At 48.7% G+C, this 14,744-nt stretch overlaps 1 protein-coding gene across 4 annotated transcripts in view; it reads left to right on the top strand.

Annotated features, from left to right (window-relative positions):
* The first annotated feature begins 251 nt into the window (after positions 1 to 251).
* LOC111852727 (triple functional domain protein) overlaps positions 252 to 14,744 on the top strand; it is a 62,946-nt gene continuing 48,453 nt past the window's right edge. For all 4 annotated transcript variants that reach the window (XM_023828967.2, XM_023828961.2, XM_023828952.2 and 1 more), the window contains exon 1: positions 252 to 569. In XM_023828967.2, coding sequence (XP_023684735.2) covers positions 500 to 569 — 70 coding nt within the window. In that variant the 5' untranslated portion in view covers positions 252 to 499. The remainder of the gene's footprint in view (positions 570 to 14,744) is intronic.

Here is a 14,744-nt window from a genome sequence, read left to right as displayed (position 1 = left end):
GGGTTTCTGTATAAAAATCCATCGACTAAACAATGAAGTGTCCTTGTTTGGGATGTTCAGCATGGGCATAACCTCGATGCCATGAACTCCGAGAGCACCCCCAGTCACTTACATAGGCTCATTACGAATTCAGAGCCTCATGCACCCAGCGGAGGTTCCCGGAGACCCCCCCCCCCTCTCTGTACCCCGCCCTCCCTCTCTCTACCCCTCCCTCCTCCAAACCCTCCCCCTCTTTGCTCCGACGTCCCCCTTCGGCTCCAGTCGGGAGAAGCGCCGGCCGGCGGCCGCTGTGCCATTCCTATTATCCAAGATGGAGGTCGGCCGTCGCTGCGCGTCCGTGCGGGTGTCCCGGTAGAGCGCGGCGCAGCTCCACGGCGGAGCGCTTCGGGTTTTTTTTCCCCCCCTCCCGCTTCTTGACGCTTTGGACGAACGAGGGAAGGAGTGGGGGAAAGGGGGGAGCGGCTCATCGGGATTTCGGTTCTTGGTCCGGGTGCCAGCCATGAGCTCCGGGGAGGGAGCGGAAGAATCGGGGAAGGACGGGGCCGACGTCGCGGCGTTCTTCAAACCCGGTAAGGCCGGCGGCGGGGGGCGGCTGCGGGCGGCAGGGGGGGGACGCCGCTGATCCGGGGCGTGGAGTTAGCAGCGTGTTAGCATGTGGTGCTAATCCTCCGACCAGGGAAGACGGGCTGCCGCGCTCCACTCCCGGTCCGCCTGGCCGTGATTATTAACCACGGTAATAACCAGGAAGTTATTAATCCGACTGTGGGATGGTGCTCATTGGAAATAAAAAATAATAGTAATAATAATAGTAACAATGGCAAAAATGTATATAAAAATGTAACCCGAGAGAGGCTCAGCTCTCAACCTCGGTAGTGTATTCTCTACATTCGTGACACATCAAATAAGGACATAATTTAAAATGTGTATTATCTCATACCACAAAGCTGACGGTGATTTTTGATTTTTAAAATTTTCTAATGTAAAGGCATAAATTGCTCTTGGGGGTGAAAGATACCGATCTCCGCAGCGCGGCACGCCAGCGGACAGGTACCCCGGGGTGACCAGGTGGCTCCGGGCGCGGACAGCGCGGCCGAGCAGCTATGCCGACTGGCACATGATACAAACATCCTCCGCCCAACCTTGTAATTTGACAGTGCCCGTGGGTAGTGAGAGTAACTGGATAGCCGCTAAAACAGCGTAACTGGCCAGAACAGAGGCGTGACATATCGGTTAGGTGTGTCTGCCTGCTGGCGCTTGAGGTGTAACGAAGGCTCGGTTTAGCCTAGCGTAGCATGTCCTAGCCTAGCCTATCGTAGCACGTCTTAGCTTAGCCTAGCCGCGCTGGCCGAGGTGGAGGCGGACTTGGCCGCGCGTACTCGACCGCCACACGGATTTGTACAAAGGCAGGATCAGCCGACAAGCTGCTCAATAGCCACAAAGAAGAGGAGGCCTTAATCATAATAATTTATTATTATTATTATTATTAATAACACAATGACCGCATTACTAGGATTGTAGGGAGCCGACGTCCCTAGGAATGATCGTATGTGATTTACATTAAAATGCAGTAGATGTGTCTATATTTTTGAAATAAGGACATAATGGTGGGGGATAAATTGGCAGCCCTGCTGGCTGCTTTGCACACGTTAACACGCCAGGCTGTCTCGCCTGAATCCCGGCCTCCTGTGTGGACGGAGCGGCCCGGTGCTCGCCGTTAGCTTTCGGGACTCGGCCGGACCGGGATAGTCTTCTCTCAGCCCCTGTATGCCGGCCTCTCGCCCTCCGAGGCAAGGTACGGCGGTCTGGGCGTCGATGCAGCATGTAGGGGGCGGTTTGCAGATAATGGAGCTTAAAACATGCGAATGCCCGGCTGGCATTATTTCAAAGTGATCTCCCAACTAGTTAATCTGGTAACTAACCTAGAGCTTGTTATCTAGATATTCCTTCCAGTTGAGTAATATTGCACACCGCTGGTTATAATGCGGACGAACAGCCCCCCGCCCTTTGTTACCTTATTAGGGATACATGAAAGTAGCCGGTTTTTAACGGTGTGTCCGTCAGGGATGATTTCACTTATCGTGGCTTTATTATGATGGGTGTCCATGGCAAGCAGCTGGACGTTCAGGAGGGGCGCTGGGCACACCCAGACCATGCCAGGGAGGGTGGCATTAATGAGGGCCACTGTGGCCATTACATCATGCCTGCTCAATGGCCCTTGTTCTCCAAATAGGCCGAAAGCCTGTCTATTGGCTACCCCAAAATGAATAATTACTTTTGCAATATACAAATTAATCTTGAATGGCTTTGTTTCTATCTCTGTGCCTGTATGATGTTTTCTGTGGAATATCCCCTGTTCTTGATGCCATTGCACCAATATTATCAGTCCTAAGCAAATCTCTAGGGTATTTACACACGCTGCATATCCTTTAGGATGAATTCTGGGAACAGTCCCCCAATAGACAGCATTGTGTCTGTTTCTATCTGATCATCTTTGGTCTTCCGGACTGTTGGTGTGTAGGTCATAAACCCTGTGTTGTTCTGAAATTATTGAAATATTACTCCATGCTGCAGAGTATTTTGTACAGTGTGGTTCCTTTTATATATAAATTGAAACTTTTCAGAGCAAGCAGACTGGTAAATCAGTTTTTCCGTCATATATAAAGCGGTTAAAATACATTATTTTAGCCGCTGCTATTGAGATTGGAAATATATCAGATTCTCTGGCGGTCTGTTACAGTCAGACGGTCTGTCTTGGCTTTGAGGACCAAGCTCTTGATCCTGTGTTCCCTGTAGGGTTCCTTCGTCAATGTACTTGTCACTCTGTACTTTCTGTGTCATGCTAATCTTCGGAGAGGTGGCAGCCACTTGGCCTGTCCTAGTGGCATCTTTTTAGTAGGTGTTCTGAGCTGCAGCCTCGATCCCTAAGTCGGGATTGGTCAAACACCTTGGTCTTATGGCCGCTGCACGCAACAGAACTCGAGTCCTGTGAGGAGGGCATCCGGTTGCTTGTTTCTCTGACTGATCCCCGATTCTCAAAGGTTGCTTGTGGTCATGTTGTTACTTTTTGTTCCCCCTCTTTTTTCTCAGTTCGCTTATTCTTGCCTGGGCTTGGTGGTCCCATTTTGCTTCCTGTATTTGACGTATAGGGCACTCTGTTCTGCGTTTGTCGTGCTCTCTTTCCGTCGTTGTGGATGCAACACCGTTGAGTGGCCTACCTGCCGCTTTCGTGGTCACTCTGAGATTGGTTTGTTGCTTGGGGGATGGGGTTAGCGCATAATATAGAGAAATATTAAGTGCTACCTAAGAAGTGTCTTGGGAGAGTGGTAGCTTAGCAACGGTCGTTAAGGGCAGCGGATCAAATGGTGCGATTGATTGGAAAAGTAGTCGGCCATATTCAAGACCTCAGAGGATTATTTGTTCAAACTTTCTTGTTGTGATCCTCAGTTTTGAAGCTCCATGCATGCATCATAACAGTCCTTGTTAGTTCCATTGAAGGCACTGGCAGCTGTTAGCTGTGACTATTGAACCGCTTTTACCTGTCTGATGTGTGTAGGTGGGATATCCTCAGTCAGGGGCTGTTGGGCTCAGCCCCTCTGCAGACCGGGGTGTGTTCATGTTGGGCCTGCATCGAGAGGATAGCATGAGGAGTTGGGGTGGCTGCAATGTTTAGGAAGGTGCTGGCTCTGTTGGAGAAAGGTCACAGTGACCTACATTTCTTTCTCCTGAAGGCTCCAGGTGCTCGGTCCTCCTGCAGAAGGATCTGTTGAACAGTGTCTCAGCTTGTGGCTCTGTTGCCTTAAAGTCGTGGTCCCATGTGCTGCGTCATTTCAGGCTTGTTAAAATTCGGCACGCTTTTAAAGGATTAATGAATTTTCCGTGTGATTTCCTGAAATATAAATGGATCACACATGCCTTGCCTCTGATCTTCTGAAGGGTTTTCTTTCCTTTTCCCCAAGACTGGATTCTTTAGTAAACCGCCCTATAGTTGAGAAAGGTCTCTGACGTTTGTTTTGGTTTTTTGTGGAAGCGTTCAGGTCACCGAAGGCTTTTTTTAGGTCGTCAGCGCGGTCGTATTCGACCCAGTTGCTGCAGCGCAGGATTGCCGCGGTCCCATGGCCCCCACTTCTGGCCTGTCCCCCCCGTCACCATGAACAACGTTACCCAGGATTCCGAGTGCATCCCACTCTGCTGTGACCTCTTGCCTGCTCCACTCTTGTAATTATTCTGCTTTCTTGTGGTCGGCAGAAAATGTTGTACTTGTTCATGATCCTTTAAGGCAGCAGTTATTATGGGATACTCAGTCTGAAGTGGGCAGGATGACCAATCCTGGCACCCTGTGAGCTTTTCTGTGTGTAGACGGTCAGCATCTTCGAATTACCCAGCATGCAGCCACCGAGAGTGAACCTAACGAAAATCACATTCCTTTAATTCTAGTCCAAAACTTAACATTACCAAATTAAACCCTCATGTAGTGTCAGTGACAAAGCACACATTTAACTGGCTTAAGGCTTTTTTTTAATCCCCTGTAAGCTTCTCATGATAATCAATGAAAAACAACCAAGGTAAAGCCACCCAACACCAGCAGCAAACATCTGCGCAAAGCTTTTAATTTGGCTTCAGATTGCTGTGTAATTTTCCCCTGTTGCTTTCAGGGAACGGTTTGTGGTCGGCAGTCGCATGGCATCCGAGTGGCTCGCTAGCTCAGCCGCAGGAGGGTTGGGAAGATCAGGGAGTTGCCTGTGATTTCACATGTCTTGGTTAAAGCTCCTTGGAAATTTAGTCGTTGGTGTCTTAGTGGGAATCGCTGCCTAGAACCACGTGTTAAGTTTTTATAAAATGACTGTGTTGTTTCCTCCCAGTGACCCTGACAGGGATGAGCGGAAAATGGATGGATTTTACGTTTCCTGGTGTCTAGCAGTTCTTTTTTCTATCGTGCCAAAACCTTCAGGATTCTACCACCCCATGTCACCATCGTTTAAAGCGTTTCAGTCGATTACCAGATGTCTTAGATATTCCAAGAGATTCATGTCACTCACACCTCGAGCAGAAGAATGTTAGATTTGTTACCCTCAGGTACTGGGAGGCTTCTGGTCAATTTCATGTTGGAGGTCCATGGGGAAATTCAAGTGGGGTTCAGAATGCACCTGAATTGCGGTGTCTTGGTGGTGGGGGGTGGGGGCGGGGGCGGGGGCTTATGTGTGTACAGGTTAATGCAAGGAATGAGGAAGAGCAAAAAGAATGTGGTGCACTTCCTGTTGGGTGTCGCCTGGAAAGCAAAACAAAGGGCTTCTGTCTTACTAAAGAGGTCCTTATTTATTTATTATTCAGTCTTTTTGGAGTGTTTTAGGTGGAGTAATTTCTAGAATTGTTAAGATTCTATGTAGTCTTTCTAAAGTATTAAAGTAACAATTTCTGTTCTCTTCGTGAAGTATTAAAAGTGGTGTGCCTCTGTGTACTTTTTTTTTTTTTGAGAATTTAAGGTGGAGTGCCTTTATTTCGGTAATCTTCCTGGAGTGTTTAAGGTGCCTTTCTGAGTGGCACAACTCGCCCCTCTTCATTGACGACCCTCCGGCTAGTAGCCCTTGACAAGTTAGCCACTGGCTGTCTGTAGTGAGAAACTGAGGGCTCACCATACATCAGCTGTGAAGTTATGACCAGCTACCTTTGTGTGTAAAATGGTATTGTTCAGGATCTTGTCTTGAAATGCCAGTCAGTGGTATTATCTGGTTAGTTACATTGGCCAGGCAGCCAAAACAAATTAACATGAATTATTTGGAGCCCTTTTCTGCACTGGAGGTCAAGTTTGGCTCGTATGACAAATCTTTTGGCTAAATACTTTTCTAATTTTGGCATATAAATGCGTCATGAGGAAGGATCTACTATGAAGACAGTTTTAATTCTCATATAATGGAAAAGGGGCCTTTCAGATCCTTCCAGATCTGTGGCCCTCTGTTCTGTATCGCTGGTCTGGGACAGCTGAATCCAGTCCCAGCAGGCAGGTGCGCAAACAGGGGCGTCGGCGGTGGCTGGCAGGCTGTAAGTGTGTCAGCCTGCCTTCTCCACGTCCCACCGGATGTCATCCGCCGCGCTCTGTGCCACCGAGCGCCACGAAAACGAGGCCGTCCTGCTTTATCTGAGCGCCAGCCTGAAGGGCATCCTGAGTCCGGACACTGGGAGGCGTGTGAGCGCCCCCTTCTGTCCTGGTTAGACTCTGACTGACTTTGAAAGCCTGTAGGCACTGTGGCCTAGCTTGGAGTTTGTTTTGTGGGGGGTGTCCACAGTTTATTCTCCTGTCTGTCTGCATCTTGGGCTGTCATGAAGATCTGCTGTTTTTACTGGTTGGGAAACAGCCAAAAGGGGAGCTGAAAACTTTACCCAATAGTACTCTGCTTAAAATCCTTCTAAAGCCTTGCAGAATGTTACTGTTTTAAAGTCCAAATGATTCTTACATTAGTGAATGCGTCTTGGAGTGAGATGGAGGGTGCCGCGCTGGAGTGAGATGGAGAGTGCCGCACGTGCACCAGACCGCACTTATGTAGAGCACATTCACAGGGAGAAGAGCCTGATTTGTTTTCCAGCACTGTTTAAGGGAGATTGAAGATCAGCCCCTATCAGGTGCCCCTCAGCCACTTTCTCTGTCCGTTTCCTGGCGCCACTTATCTATCATTAATGTTACAGGAGTTTTCCTTCCCTTTATAAGAGCCCCATACATTATGTATCGCTCTTCGCTTCCCCGTTTTAATTTCAGGAGGTGGTGTAACCTGAAATGTCCTCTTCCTCTTCGGGTTGCAGTCTCAGCCCCACAGCACCTCATCCTCCCGTCACATCTGGGCTTTTCCTGCATGCCGCTGAATGATGGCCCCGCAAGGCTGCCCTGACACATTTAAGAATAGAGCAGCAATGACCTCTGAGTAGTTCATACTAATAAATTACATGTAGTTCTTCATGCTATATTCCACGCCACTGCTCACCAACTCCTTCCAGCATATTTTTAATGCTGTGCACTTTGTGTCCGGTCAGGTTTTCCCCTGGCTGATAGTTCTGAGTCTGTTCATGGTGACCAATGCCCCAGTCAGCGTTGGTGCCCCCTTCAGTCAGGTGTCTCCGCAGTTACCCAGCGATGGCTCCCTTTATCAGTGATTGCTACTCATGTCAGCGCCAGCATGGTTTCTGTGATCGAGTTGAGGTCTTATGTTTCCAGAACCTCTCCCAGAATGTGCTGAATACTCCCTGATCTGAAAAGCGCTCCTCCTTTGGGAGCGATTATTATAATAATAGCCATCTAATGACAGTCAGTGCTGTTATGTAGCTACGAAGCTGTCGGGTCCCTGTTCTGCGTTATGGGTCCCTGGATGCATCCGACCTTGTTAAAGTCACCGTTCCTTTACCGAGACGTGAGTCTCTTGGTGTTTTTGTCATCCTAGTTCAAACTGTTCCTCTTTGTCCTGGGGGGGTTCAGAATGGCTACTGGGGGGAGGGGGGGTGTCATGGATGCGGTTGCTTCCTCAGCCATTCTCAGGCTGCGGAAAGTGTGAACATATTCTACTCGCCTTTCGGGTTTGAGAAAGTCTCTGGGTGCAGCTTGGTTTAATAAAGCGTTTAATCGCGCTTACCTGTATTAAAATGCTCTTTTAAAGCAGCTTGTTTATCAGTGAACCAGCCAGAAATGTCCCCAACAGAATTTTAAAGATGCCTTGAAGTTTTTCCCAGAGTTTATATTCAGTAATTGTCCCTTTGGGTTCTTAGTGTGTCTTATTGAAATTGAACTTTGGTCCAGTTTGTTTGTTGGGATTTGGAGCAGTAGAGAGTGCATTTCTTTAAATGGAGAAAGTCTCACTCATGTTTCTAGAGCTGCTGCCACCTCCTGTAGCACTCATACTGCTGCCCCCCCCCCCCCCCCCCGAACAGACTTTCTTTTATCTCTTAATAGCTTTTGTTCTGGGTTAAGTCCTGCATCAGTGTCTGTGATTTTACTTGGACCTGGTGTTTTAAGTCTATAAAAACACACCGCTGGCTTTCTGCGTGTCACATTTACATCCGACAAACTCGGCGCGACAGTCGAAGTCACCCTTCTGAAAATAAGCTGTCCTCTGGGAAATGTGGCGTGATGCGTGTAAAATATGAATGGGCCATGTTTTGCGGGGTCATTTAAGTAAATCCGCTTGGTTGGGTGTTATTTTGGAGAGTACTGGGGGGGGGTGTTATTAAGCAGATCAGTACATGGTCAGAGTTCTTACAATATAATGCCCTATTTGTCACTCCACCTAGTGTTCTTTCTTTCTAAACTACTAACACTGGCTCTTTAAAAGCAGGCCAGGGGGATTGACCTGTGAGAAAATGAAAGGTTTATACCCATATAGGCAGGCACAGAATGTCGGTCACCGGATAAACGCCGGGGGTTTCTATGACCTCTCTGAAGGGTAGGTTTGTGGCTGTTAGCCCCGCCTTTCCTCACCTAGATATAAATGTTTGTGGATCAGTTCGTGTTGTCTGGTCCTGTCTGGGTCATTTCAAAGCATCCAGGGGAGAAGTCCTGGCTCTGACACTCCTGAATGAGTAGGGCAGGGAAAATGGATTGGCTTTATTTTTGTAGTTATTAATGATTTTTTGTCCCAGTTTCAGTTCCAATTTAAAGGATGTATTTGAAGCCTAGCTAATGTGTCGTAGATGTTATGATTCATGTATCATGGGGTATGTGCCCACGGTATGGGATTAACCCTATAAACGTTTCGCGGGGGATGATTGTGAGTGCTGCTGTTTTTGAGAGGGTGACTTGTCTTGCCCACCATGCCAGCAGTTGCTTTTGTTGGTGAGTGGCTTCCGAGCAATGAAATCACAAGATGGGTCATAGAGGGAAGTGTCATTCTTGTATAGAAGCCTTTATTCCTGGTCCAATTTATTGGCCTGACAGCGGGCTGAATCACCCAATGTGAGCATGGCTGGCGCTGTCTGGCTTTACACAGGAAGTTGCTCGGGCCTCGTGCGCCGATAGGTGCCTTGCGGGGGAGGATGGGGGATCGGGTCGCCGGTTACCCGCCGTGAGCCCTGACTCACACTCTGCCGCTTAGCCGGAAAGGGGAGATGACATCATGCTTCTGGAAGGCCGTCGGAACCCGCAGTCACTCGCACGTTTGTTTATTGAGGGAAAAGCAAGAGCGGCCCGCTTCTCCGGTGGTGGAGTCCCTGCCTTTTAGGGAGCTCTGGGATTAGAGCAGGGTTTTTATGAATAAACGTAAGTGTCTGTTAAGGGTTGGGTGTGGGATGACAGCTTTAAATGAACATGATTGTCTTTCACCAGCAGTGTTATGGTTGTGTTCCATTTGTTCTGTTTTTAGGCGGGGACTTGTGTGAGCTGAAGAGCTAGGTTACATGGTAGGACTTGTCACAAACGGTTGTCACAAGCCAAACCCGATGTCCCCCTCAAGCATGCTGGTGACATGGGCCGTATCTACACTCTTGTAGATGCACGCGAAATGTGACAGCTGGGCCTCCCTCATTAGGGTTGGGTCAACTGCGTTCACAAATCGTCTCAAATCGCAATTAAATCAGAATCAGAATTCTTTGCAACAAATTAGGTTAAGATTACTCCTAATAGCAGCATCTGTAAACAACAGCAAAGGCCCATGTCAAAGGACTGTTACTGAAACAACAAACAAACAACAAACCATTAATAAAACAAGAGCAAAATTCAACTGGAATGTCAAGACGTTTATCTACAAAACCATCAGTCTGGTCCCCAAAACTCCAGGTTCCCAGTGTTTTGCATTAGGGTCACTCACTCTGGTTGTCACCCCCCAATCCAGTCAAAGCTCTTCTTGGTTCTAGCTGGGAGTCTGGGCTTCTCAGTGGGGCGACTTTAATGTAGGGCTGCTGCACTTCATATCGTGATGTAATCGCGATTATATGGCGCATGCTTGATAATCACCAGGGCTTCGGACAACGGGTGAAACATTTGTCCAGATGCCAGCTCTAGTGTGCTATATGGACATTTACTTACGGCCACAATTTGGTAAGCATATCGGTAGTACGTCTGGTTTGCGTGTCACGATACACGTCAATATTTTTCAGAGTAATCTGTATAAATTTGATGTAGCCTTTATGTTTCTTAAATTTAGTTAGCGGAGCACGCCACATGCTAAAACATGGAAGTGATAATCGCTGAAGTGGCGGTGAAGAGAGGGACAGATCAGCAGCCACAACATCTTTCCAAAGAGGAGATATTGTGGATAAACAAGGTAAAAAGATGGTGGTGGTAGGTTTTGCGGTTTAAAGTCTGACACGTTTAATAAACATAAGGATATGCCTAATTTATACAGATTACTAACTTGGGCCTCTGATGTATATTTTTGGTGCAGTACTAATCTGCTTACCAAATTGTGGGTGTAAGTAAGCGTCCGGACACATGTTTACGCCCGTAATCTGAAGCTCTGGTGATTATTGCACATGCATCATATAATCACGGTGTGACATCGTGCAACCCTGCTTTAATGCGACGGCAGCTTCCATCGCAGCTGTTCACATGTGGTCACGCAGCTCTCAGTGACACCTGTTATAAACAGCGTTTTCTTTTCAGGCTTTGGCTTCGGCCAGCGCTTCCTCCGAGCGATGTTTCCGACCACCCTGTTTTCCGTCGTTTCCTCTCTCCGTTCCGCTCTCCCGCATGCGATTAGCGATTTCTTTGCAGATATCTGGCGTGGGGCTGTCGTGCAGGATCTGCGCAGTAAAGCTAATTCCTGTTATTGCAGCGTATGGTACAATAGGAACAGTGGCCCCGCAGTCTTGTTATTGTTTATATTTTGTGGGGTGGTGATTCGCCTGCCCGGCTGCACAGATGTGAGAGTCATACGCCGGGCTGAGTGTTTACAGCCATGTAACGTCCACTTGGACTGCCCCCTTCCTGCGGGTCCTTGGTGGCCACTGTGAGAGAAAGCATTTGCTTTATCTGTCCTTTCCCAAAATATGAAGCTACGGTCGATGTTTCCAGCCGGATCACACAGGTAGGTCCTTTTTTCCTTTGTGCAGATGCCCCAGCAGCTGCTCTCATTGGCGGACAGCTGCCCCGAACGTCTTCCCCTTGATTTTACACGCCTGTCTTGCGCGTCTTTCTTTCTCGTTCTCTGTGTACCTGCAGCGAATGGCTACCTTGCGGTCATACTGTGGCCAGAATGCTGTTTGTGTATTCCTGGACCCTGGGCTTGTCTGTCAGTTTCTTGATTGCTTAGATCTTAATTCGTGGGAGGGGGGGGGGGGCGTCACAAATGTGCCCACATAGCTCTGGAGGCATCGGGGCTACGGCGGCTTGAACGATCTCGAAGTTGGTTTCGGGTCCGGATGGGACATACCGCTTACCTGAGGAATGCCGACTGTCAGGACCTGACGGCTGTAGCTGGAAGTCGACGGTGAGGGTGCAGAACCATGAGCCGCCCTGGCATGCAGAGTCCACAGGCACGGTCTACCCATCATGCCCCTCTTGGCTGCCATAGCTGCCTCCTTCGTTGTGCGCCGTACTCCACCTCTCTTCTTTGTCCAGTTCTCTTAGTGTCCGGGAATAAGCGGCTTCAATCCATGCAAAAACATTCTAAAGTTCAAGTGAACATTACTCACAATGGTGAGGCGGCCATTCCCAGAGCTTTCAGGATGACTGCATTGATGTGTTTAATGATGATATAATGTAGTGACAGGTGATTGGTCCACCTGACCACTTTGGGGCAGTATTTCCTAATACCTGTGAGAGGTACATTTCAGGATGTGCTGATAGATCCAGTGACTTTCTTGCTTCTAATGCAGGTTCTACCTGTAACAACCTTTTCTATAATTCCGTATGTTCTTAAGAACCCCTTGCAATACAGTCCCCAACAAACTTTCCACCTTACCTCTCTTCACTGGCTTGTATCTATATCTGCTTAGGGTGGGTTTCAGAAATAAGCTCTGTTGTATTACTGGTTTCTACTCTAAACAAAACCGTTCTGCTTTAGTACATTAATTGACCTGGTTTCAAAAGCCCAGTCACAGCTGAATCACAGAGAAAATCCACACCAGAAAGACTTTATTAGGGTCATTTACACGTCTGAATGAAGGCTTTGTGTTTGTAAGCCTTGTGAATGTGGTGTTTTGCTACACTAAAACTGGTCACACACAAGCTCACTATGCATGCTGTCTTTAGTGACAATACTTGGAGAAACTGTCCTGAAACTAGTTTAGCGAAGGTGTGGTGTAGCATTAGCATGATGAGATTATGTGCAAAGGTTCGTGCCAGTCAAGTGGGTGTGTCTTTGGCCTCCGAACCTCTTTGCACCCCCTCCACCCATGGCATAGGCAGACGGTGTGTTTTGTGCCAGATCTCCTTGTCTACGGTGCCGGGAAACACCTGGATGTTGTGTTACCTGCACTGTTATAGCAGGCCTGCCGATCTGTCATCACGAATGGCGTTTCATCAGGTCTCTGGAGGCCTCTCTTAAAAAGACCACACACACTCACTCAGTTGTGATCTTTGACTTGTGATCTATGCGTTTATCGTCATTTCAGAGGTCACGTGACAGGGCATCCACCAATCAGTTGCTCATACTTCCAGGAAGAGGAGGACACAGAAAACCTTCTGAGGCTTGCAGAGATTGTGTTCAGTGGTTTACAACCTTAATTTGTAGATGTCTCTGCCTTTCTCAGATCGGAGGGAGAAGTTGCTGCTGTTTTTTTTCTGGTCTTTTCTTCTTCATGGTATATGAGAGCTTTCTGAAGGCGTTCCTTGTAATCCAGTCTGTCGTCTTATGGCCAGAAGTTCATGAAAGCTACTATGAAAGAGCAGCTTGTGAAACTTTGTTATGCAGCTTTTCATGTCCTGTTTACAGTCGGCTTTAAGAGCACATCAACAGTCTGCCTCCCCAGGGACACGCAGTTGACTTTAAGTGTGTGCCGGTGTACGCAGGAAGCTCTCCAGCTGTGACCTCCGTCAGCAGGTGCCATGTCCCCACACTGCCACCTTCCTGAGACACAATGCTATCGGCGAGACTCGGGGGGGGTCGTCTGTCCAAATAAGATAGTGGTGGTATGGAAGTGGAGGGGCCTTGGCTGCAGGACAAAGGGCTCCGGGACTCTCTACTTCTGGGCGCTCAGCCAATGGGAACGTGCGCTCTCAGGAACAACGCTCCCAGATCTTGTCAGGAATGGGCGGTCTCCCTGTCAGCCAATGAGAGAGCGGCATGAGCTTCCCACATGAGCCATGCTCTCAAACATCGCTCTCTGACCTCATTTCCCACCTAATTCCCTAGAAATCTTTATCTCTGCAGTAGTAACACGAGTAATTTAGTTTCACATTACCGGCTGTGAGATAAGATGCATGTTATTTTCTTGACACTCCTATCAGCATAGCGGGTTCTGGTGTCTCCCAACTAAACGGATGCACTGCCAATAGGGAATCGTTATATGAAATCTGCTTGTGCGTTAGCTTGGTAGCTGAAGGGAAAGTGGGATGTACAGACTGCCCCTAATCTGTGCCCAGTTTTGTTTGGGGGGGGGGGGCGCTCCTGGGCCTTCAGATGGCTCCACCTGGCGCTCCACCTACACACATGCTGGGGCGGGTGGTGGCTGTGAAGGAGGGGGGCGAATGCTTGGGGGAGGGGGGGCATATGCTGTGCCCAGTACATTTATGGCTTTAAAGTGAGAGAGGTGGGGATCTCCTCCTCATTGGATGTTCCTTTTCATTTGCAATCAAACTAGATGCTCCTCCCCTGCCCCTTTTTTGGGCCCCTGTTCTCCCTCCAAGGCTGGGGGGGGGGGGGGGGGTGGCTGTGGTGTGTAGGAGGTCACCGCAGCGCCTCACATTTCATTCTCTCTTATAAATGACTTCCAGGTCTGAGGCAAACGTGGACACATGGGTGCAATTAAGGGCACTGTGTCTTAGCGGGATTTGCCGGGGAGGACGGCCGTTTCTCTGCATGCGTTTTAGAGGCCAGCTTCTTCAGACTTGATGATGGATCGATCCCTTGGCGTTTTCTGAGTCGTTAGTGTGCCCTTAGCAGCCACCTAAACGACGGGAGAAAACGACGAGCGGTACGGCTTGGTAGCAGTTTCATTCTTTTACGGTTCTGCTTTTTGATGTCTGTGTGCGGCCAGGACTCCAAGGGATCTGCAGAGAAGCAGCCTATAGGGCAGGAGGACTGCGCCCACATGGAGATGAGAGGACCCCCAATAAGCCAGAGACGGCCGGTTCTCGTGGCACTTTGTGCCCCCTTAAAGTCCCCCGTCCCACCCTGTCCCCCCACATACCCTCTCAGCATAACGCCACTCTTGGGTTCCACTTAAAAATGGAGCGCTCCAATCGAGTGCTTCCCTGCAGTCTGCTGCAGTGTACATTAAAGTTTGCAGAGAAGATTTGCAGGGAACAGACTGCATGGACAGCTTTTGACCAGGGGTGGTGCAACAGTTGGCTGTTAAATCATGAGACGATTTGGACGCACTGCTCGCCACGCACAGATTGATGAGGACTGGTCACTTAACCCTAGCATTAAACGATAATTACTGATAATTTCCGGATGCAATGGGTAGCACATCACGGTAATATAGGTGGCCGTCTGATGTATTTTAATATCAACCACTGCCCTGGTGTTTTTTGGACTTTCAGAGGTGAGGATGTGGTGAGTCTCTGGGTTATCCCACTGACCCTAGACTGGGGGGGTGTTGGGGCCCCGTGTACCCCACTGCATCATATTAATCACTTGGCTAACACCCACTTTGCAATGGGTGACCCC

Source organism: Paramormyrops kingsleyae, chromosome 23, assembly GCF_048594095.1.
Source record: "Paramormyrops kingsleyae isolate MSU_618 chromosome 23, PKINGS_0.4, whole genome shotgun sequence".
In the NCBI taxonomy this organism is placed as follows: Eukaryota; Metazoa; Chordata; class Actinopteri; order Osteoglossiformes; family Mormyridae; genus Paramormyrops; species Paramormyrops kingsleyae.
Note: the sequence above shows the minus strand (reverse complement) of the source record. Positions and strands in the feature narration are given on the sequence as shown.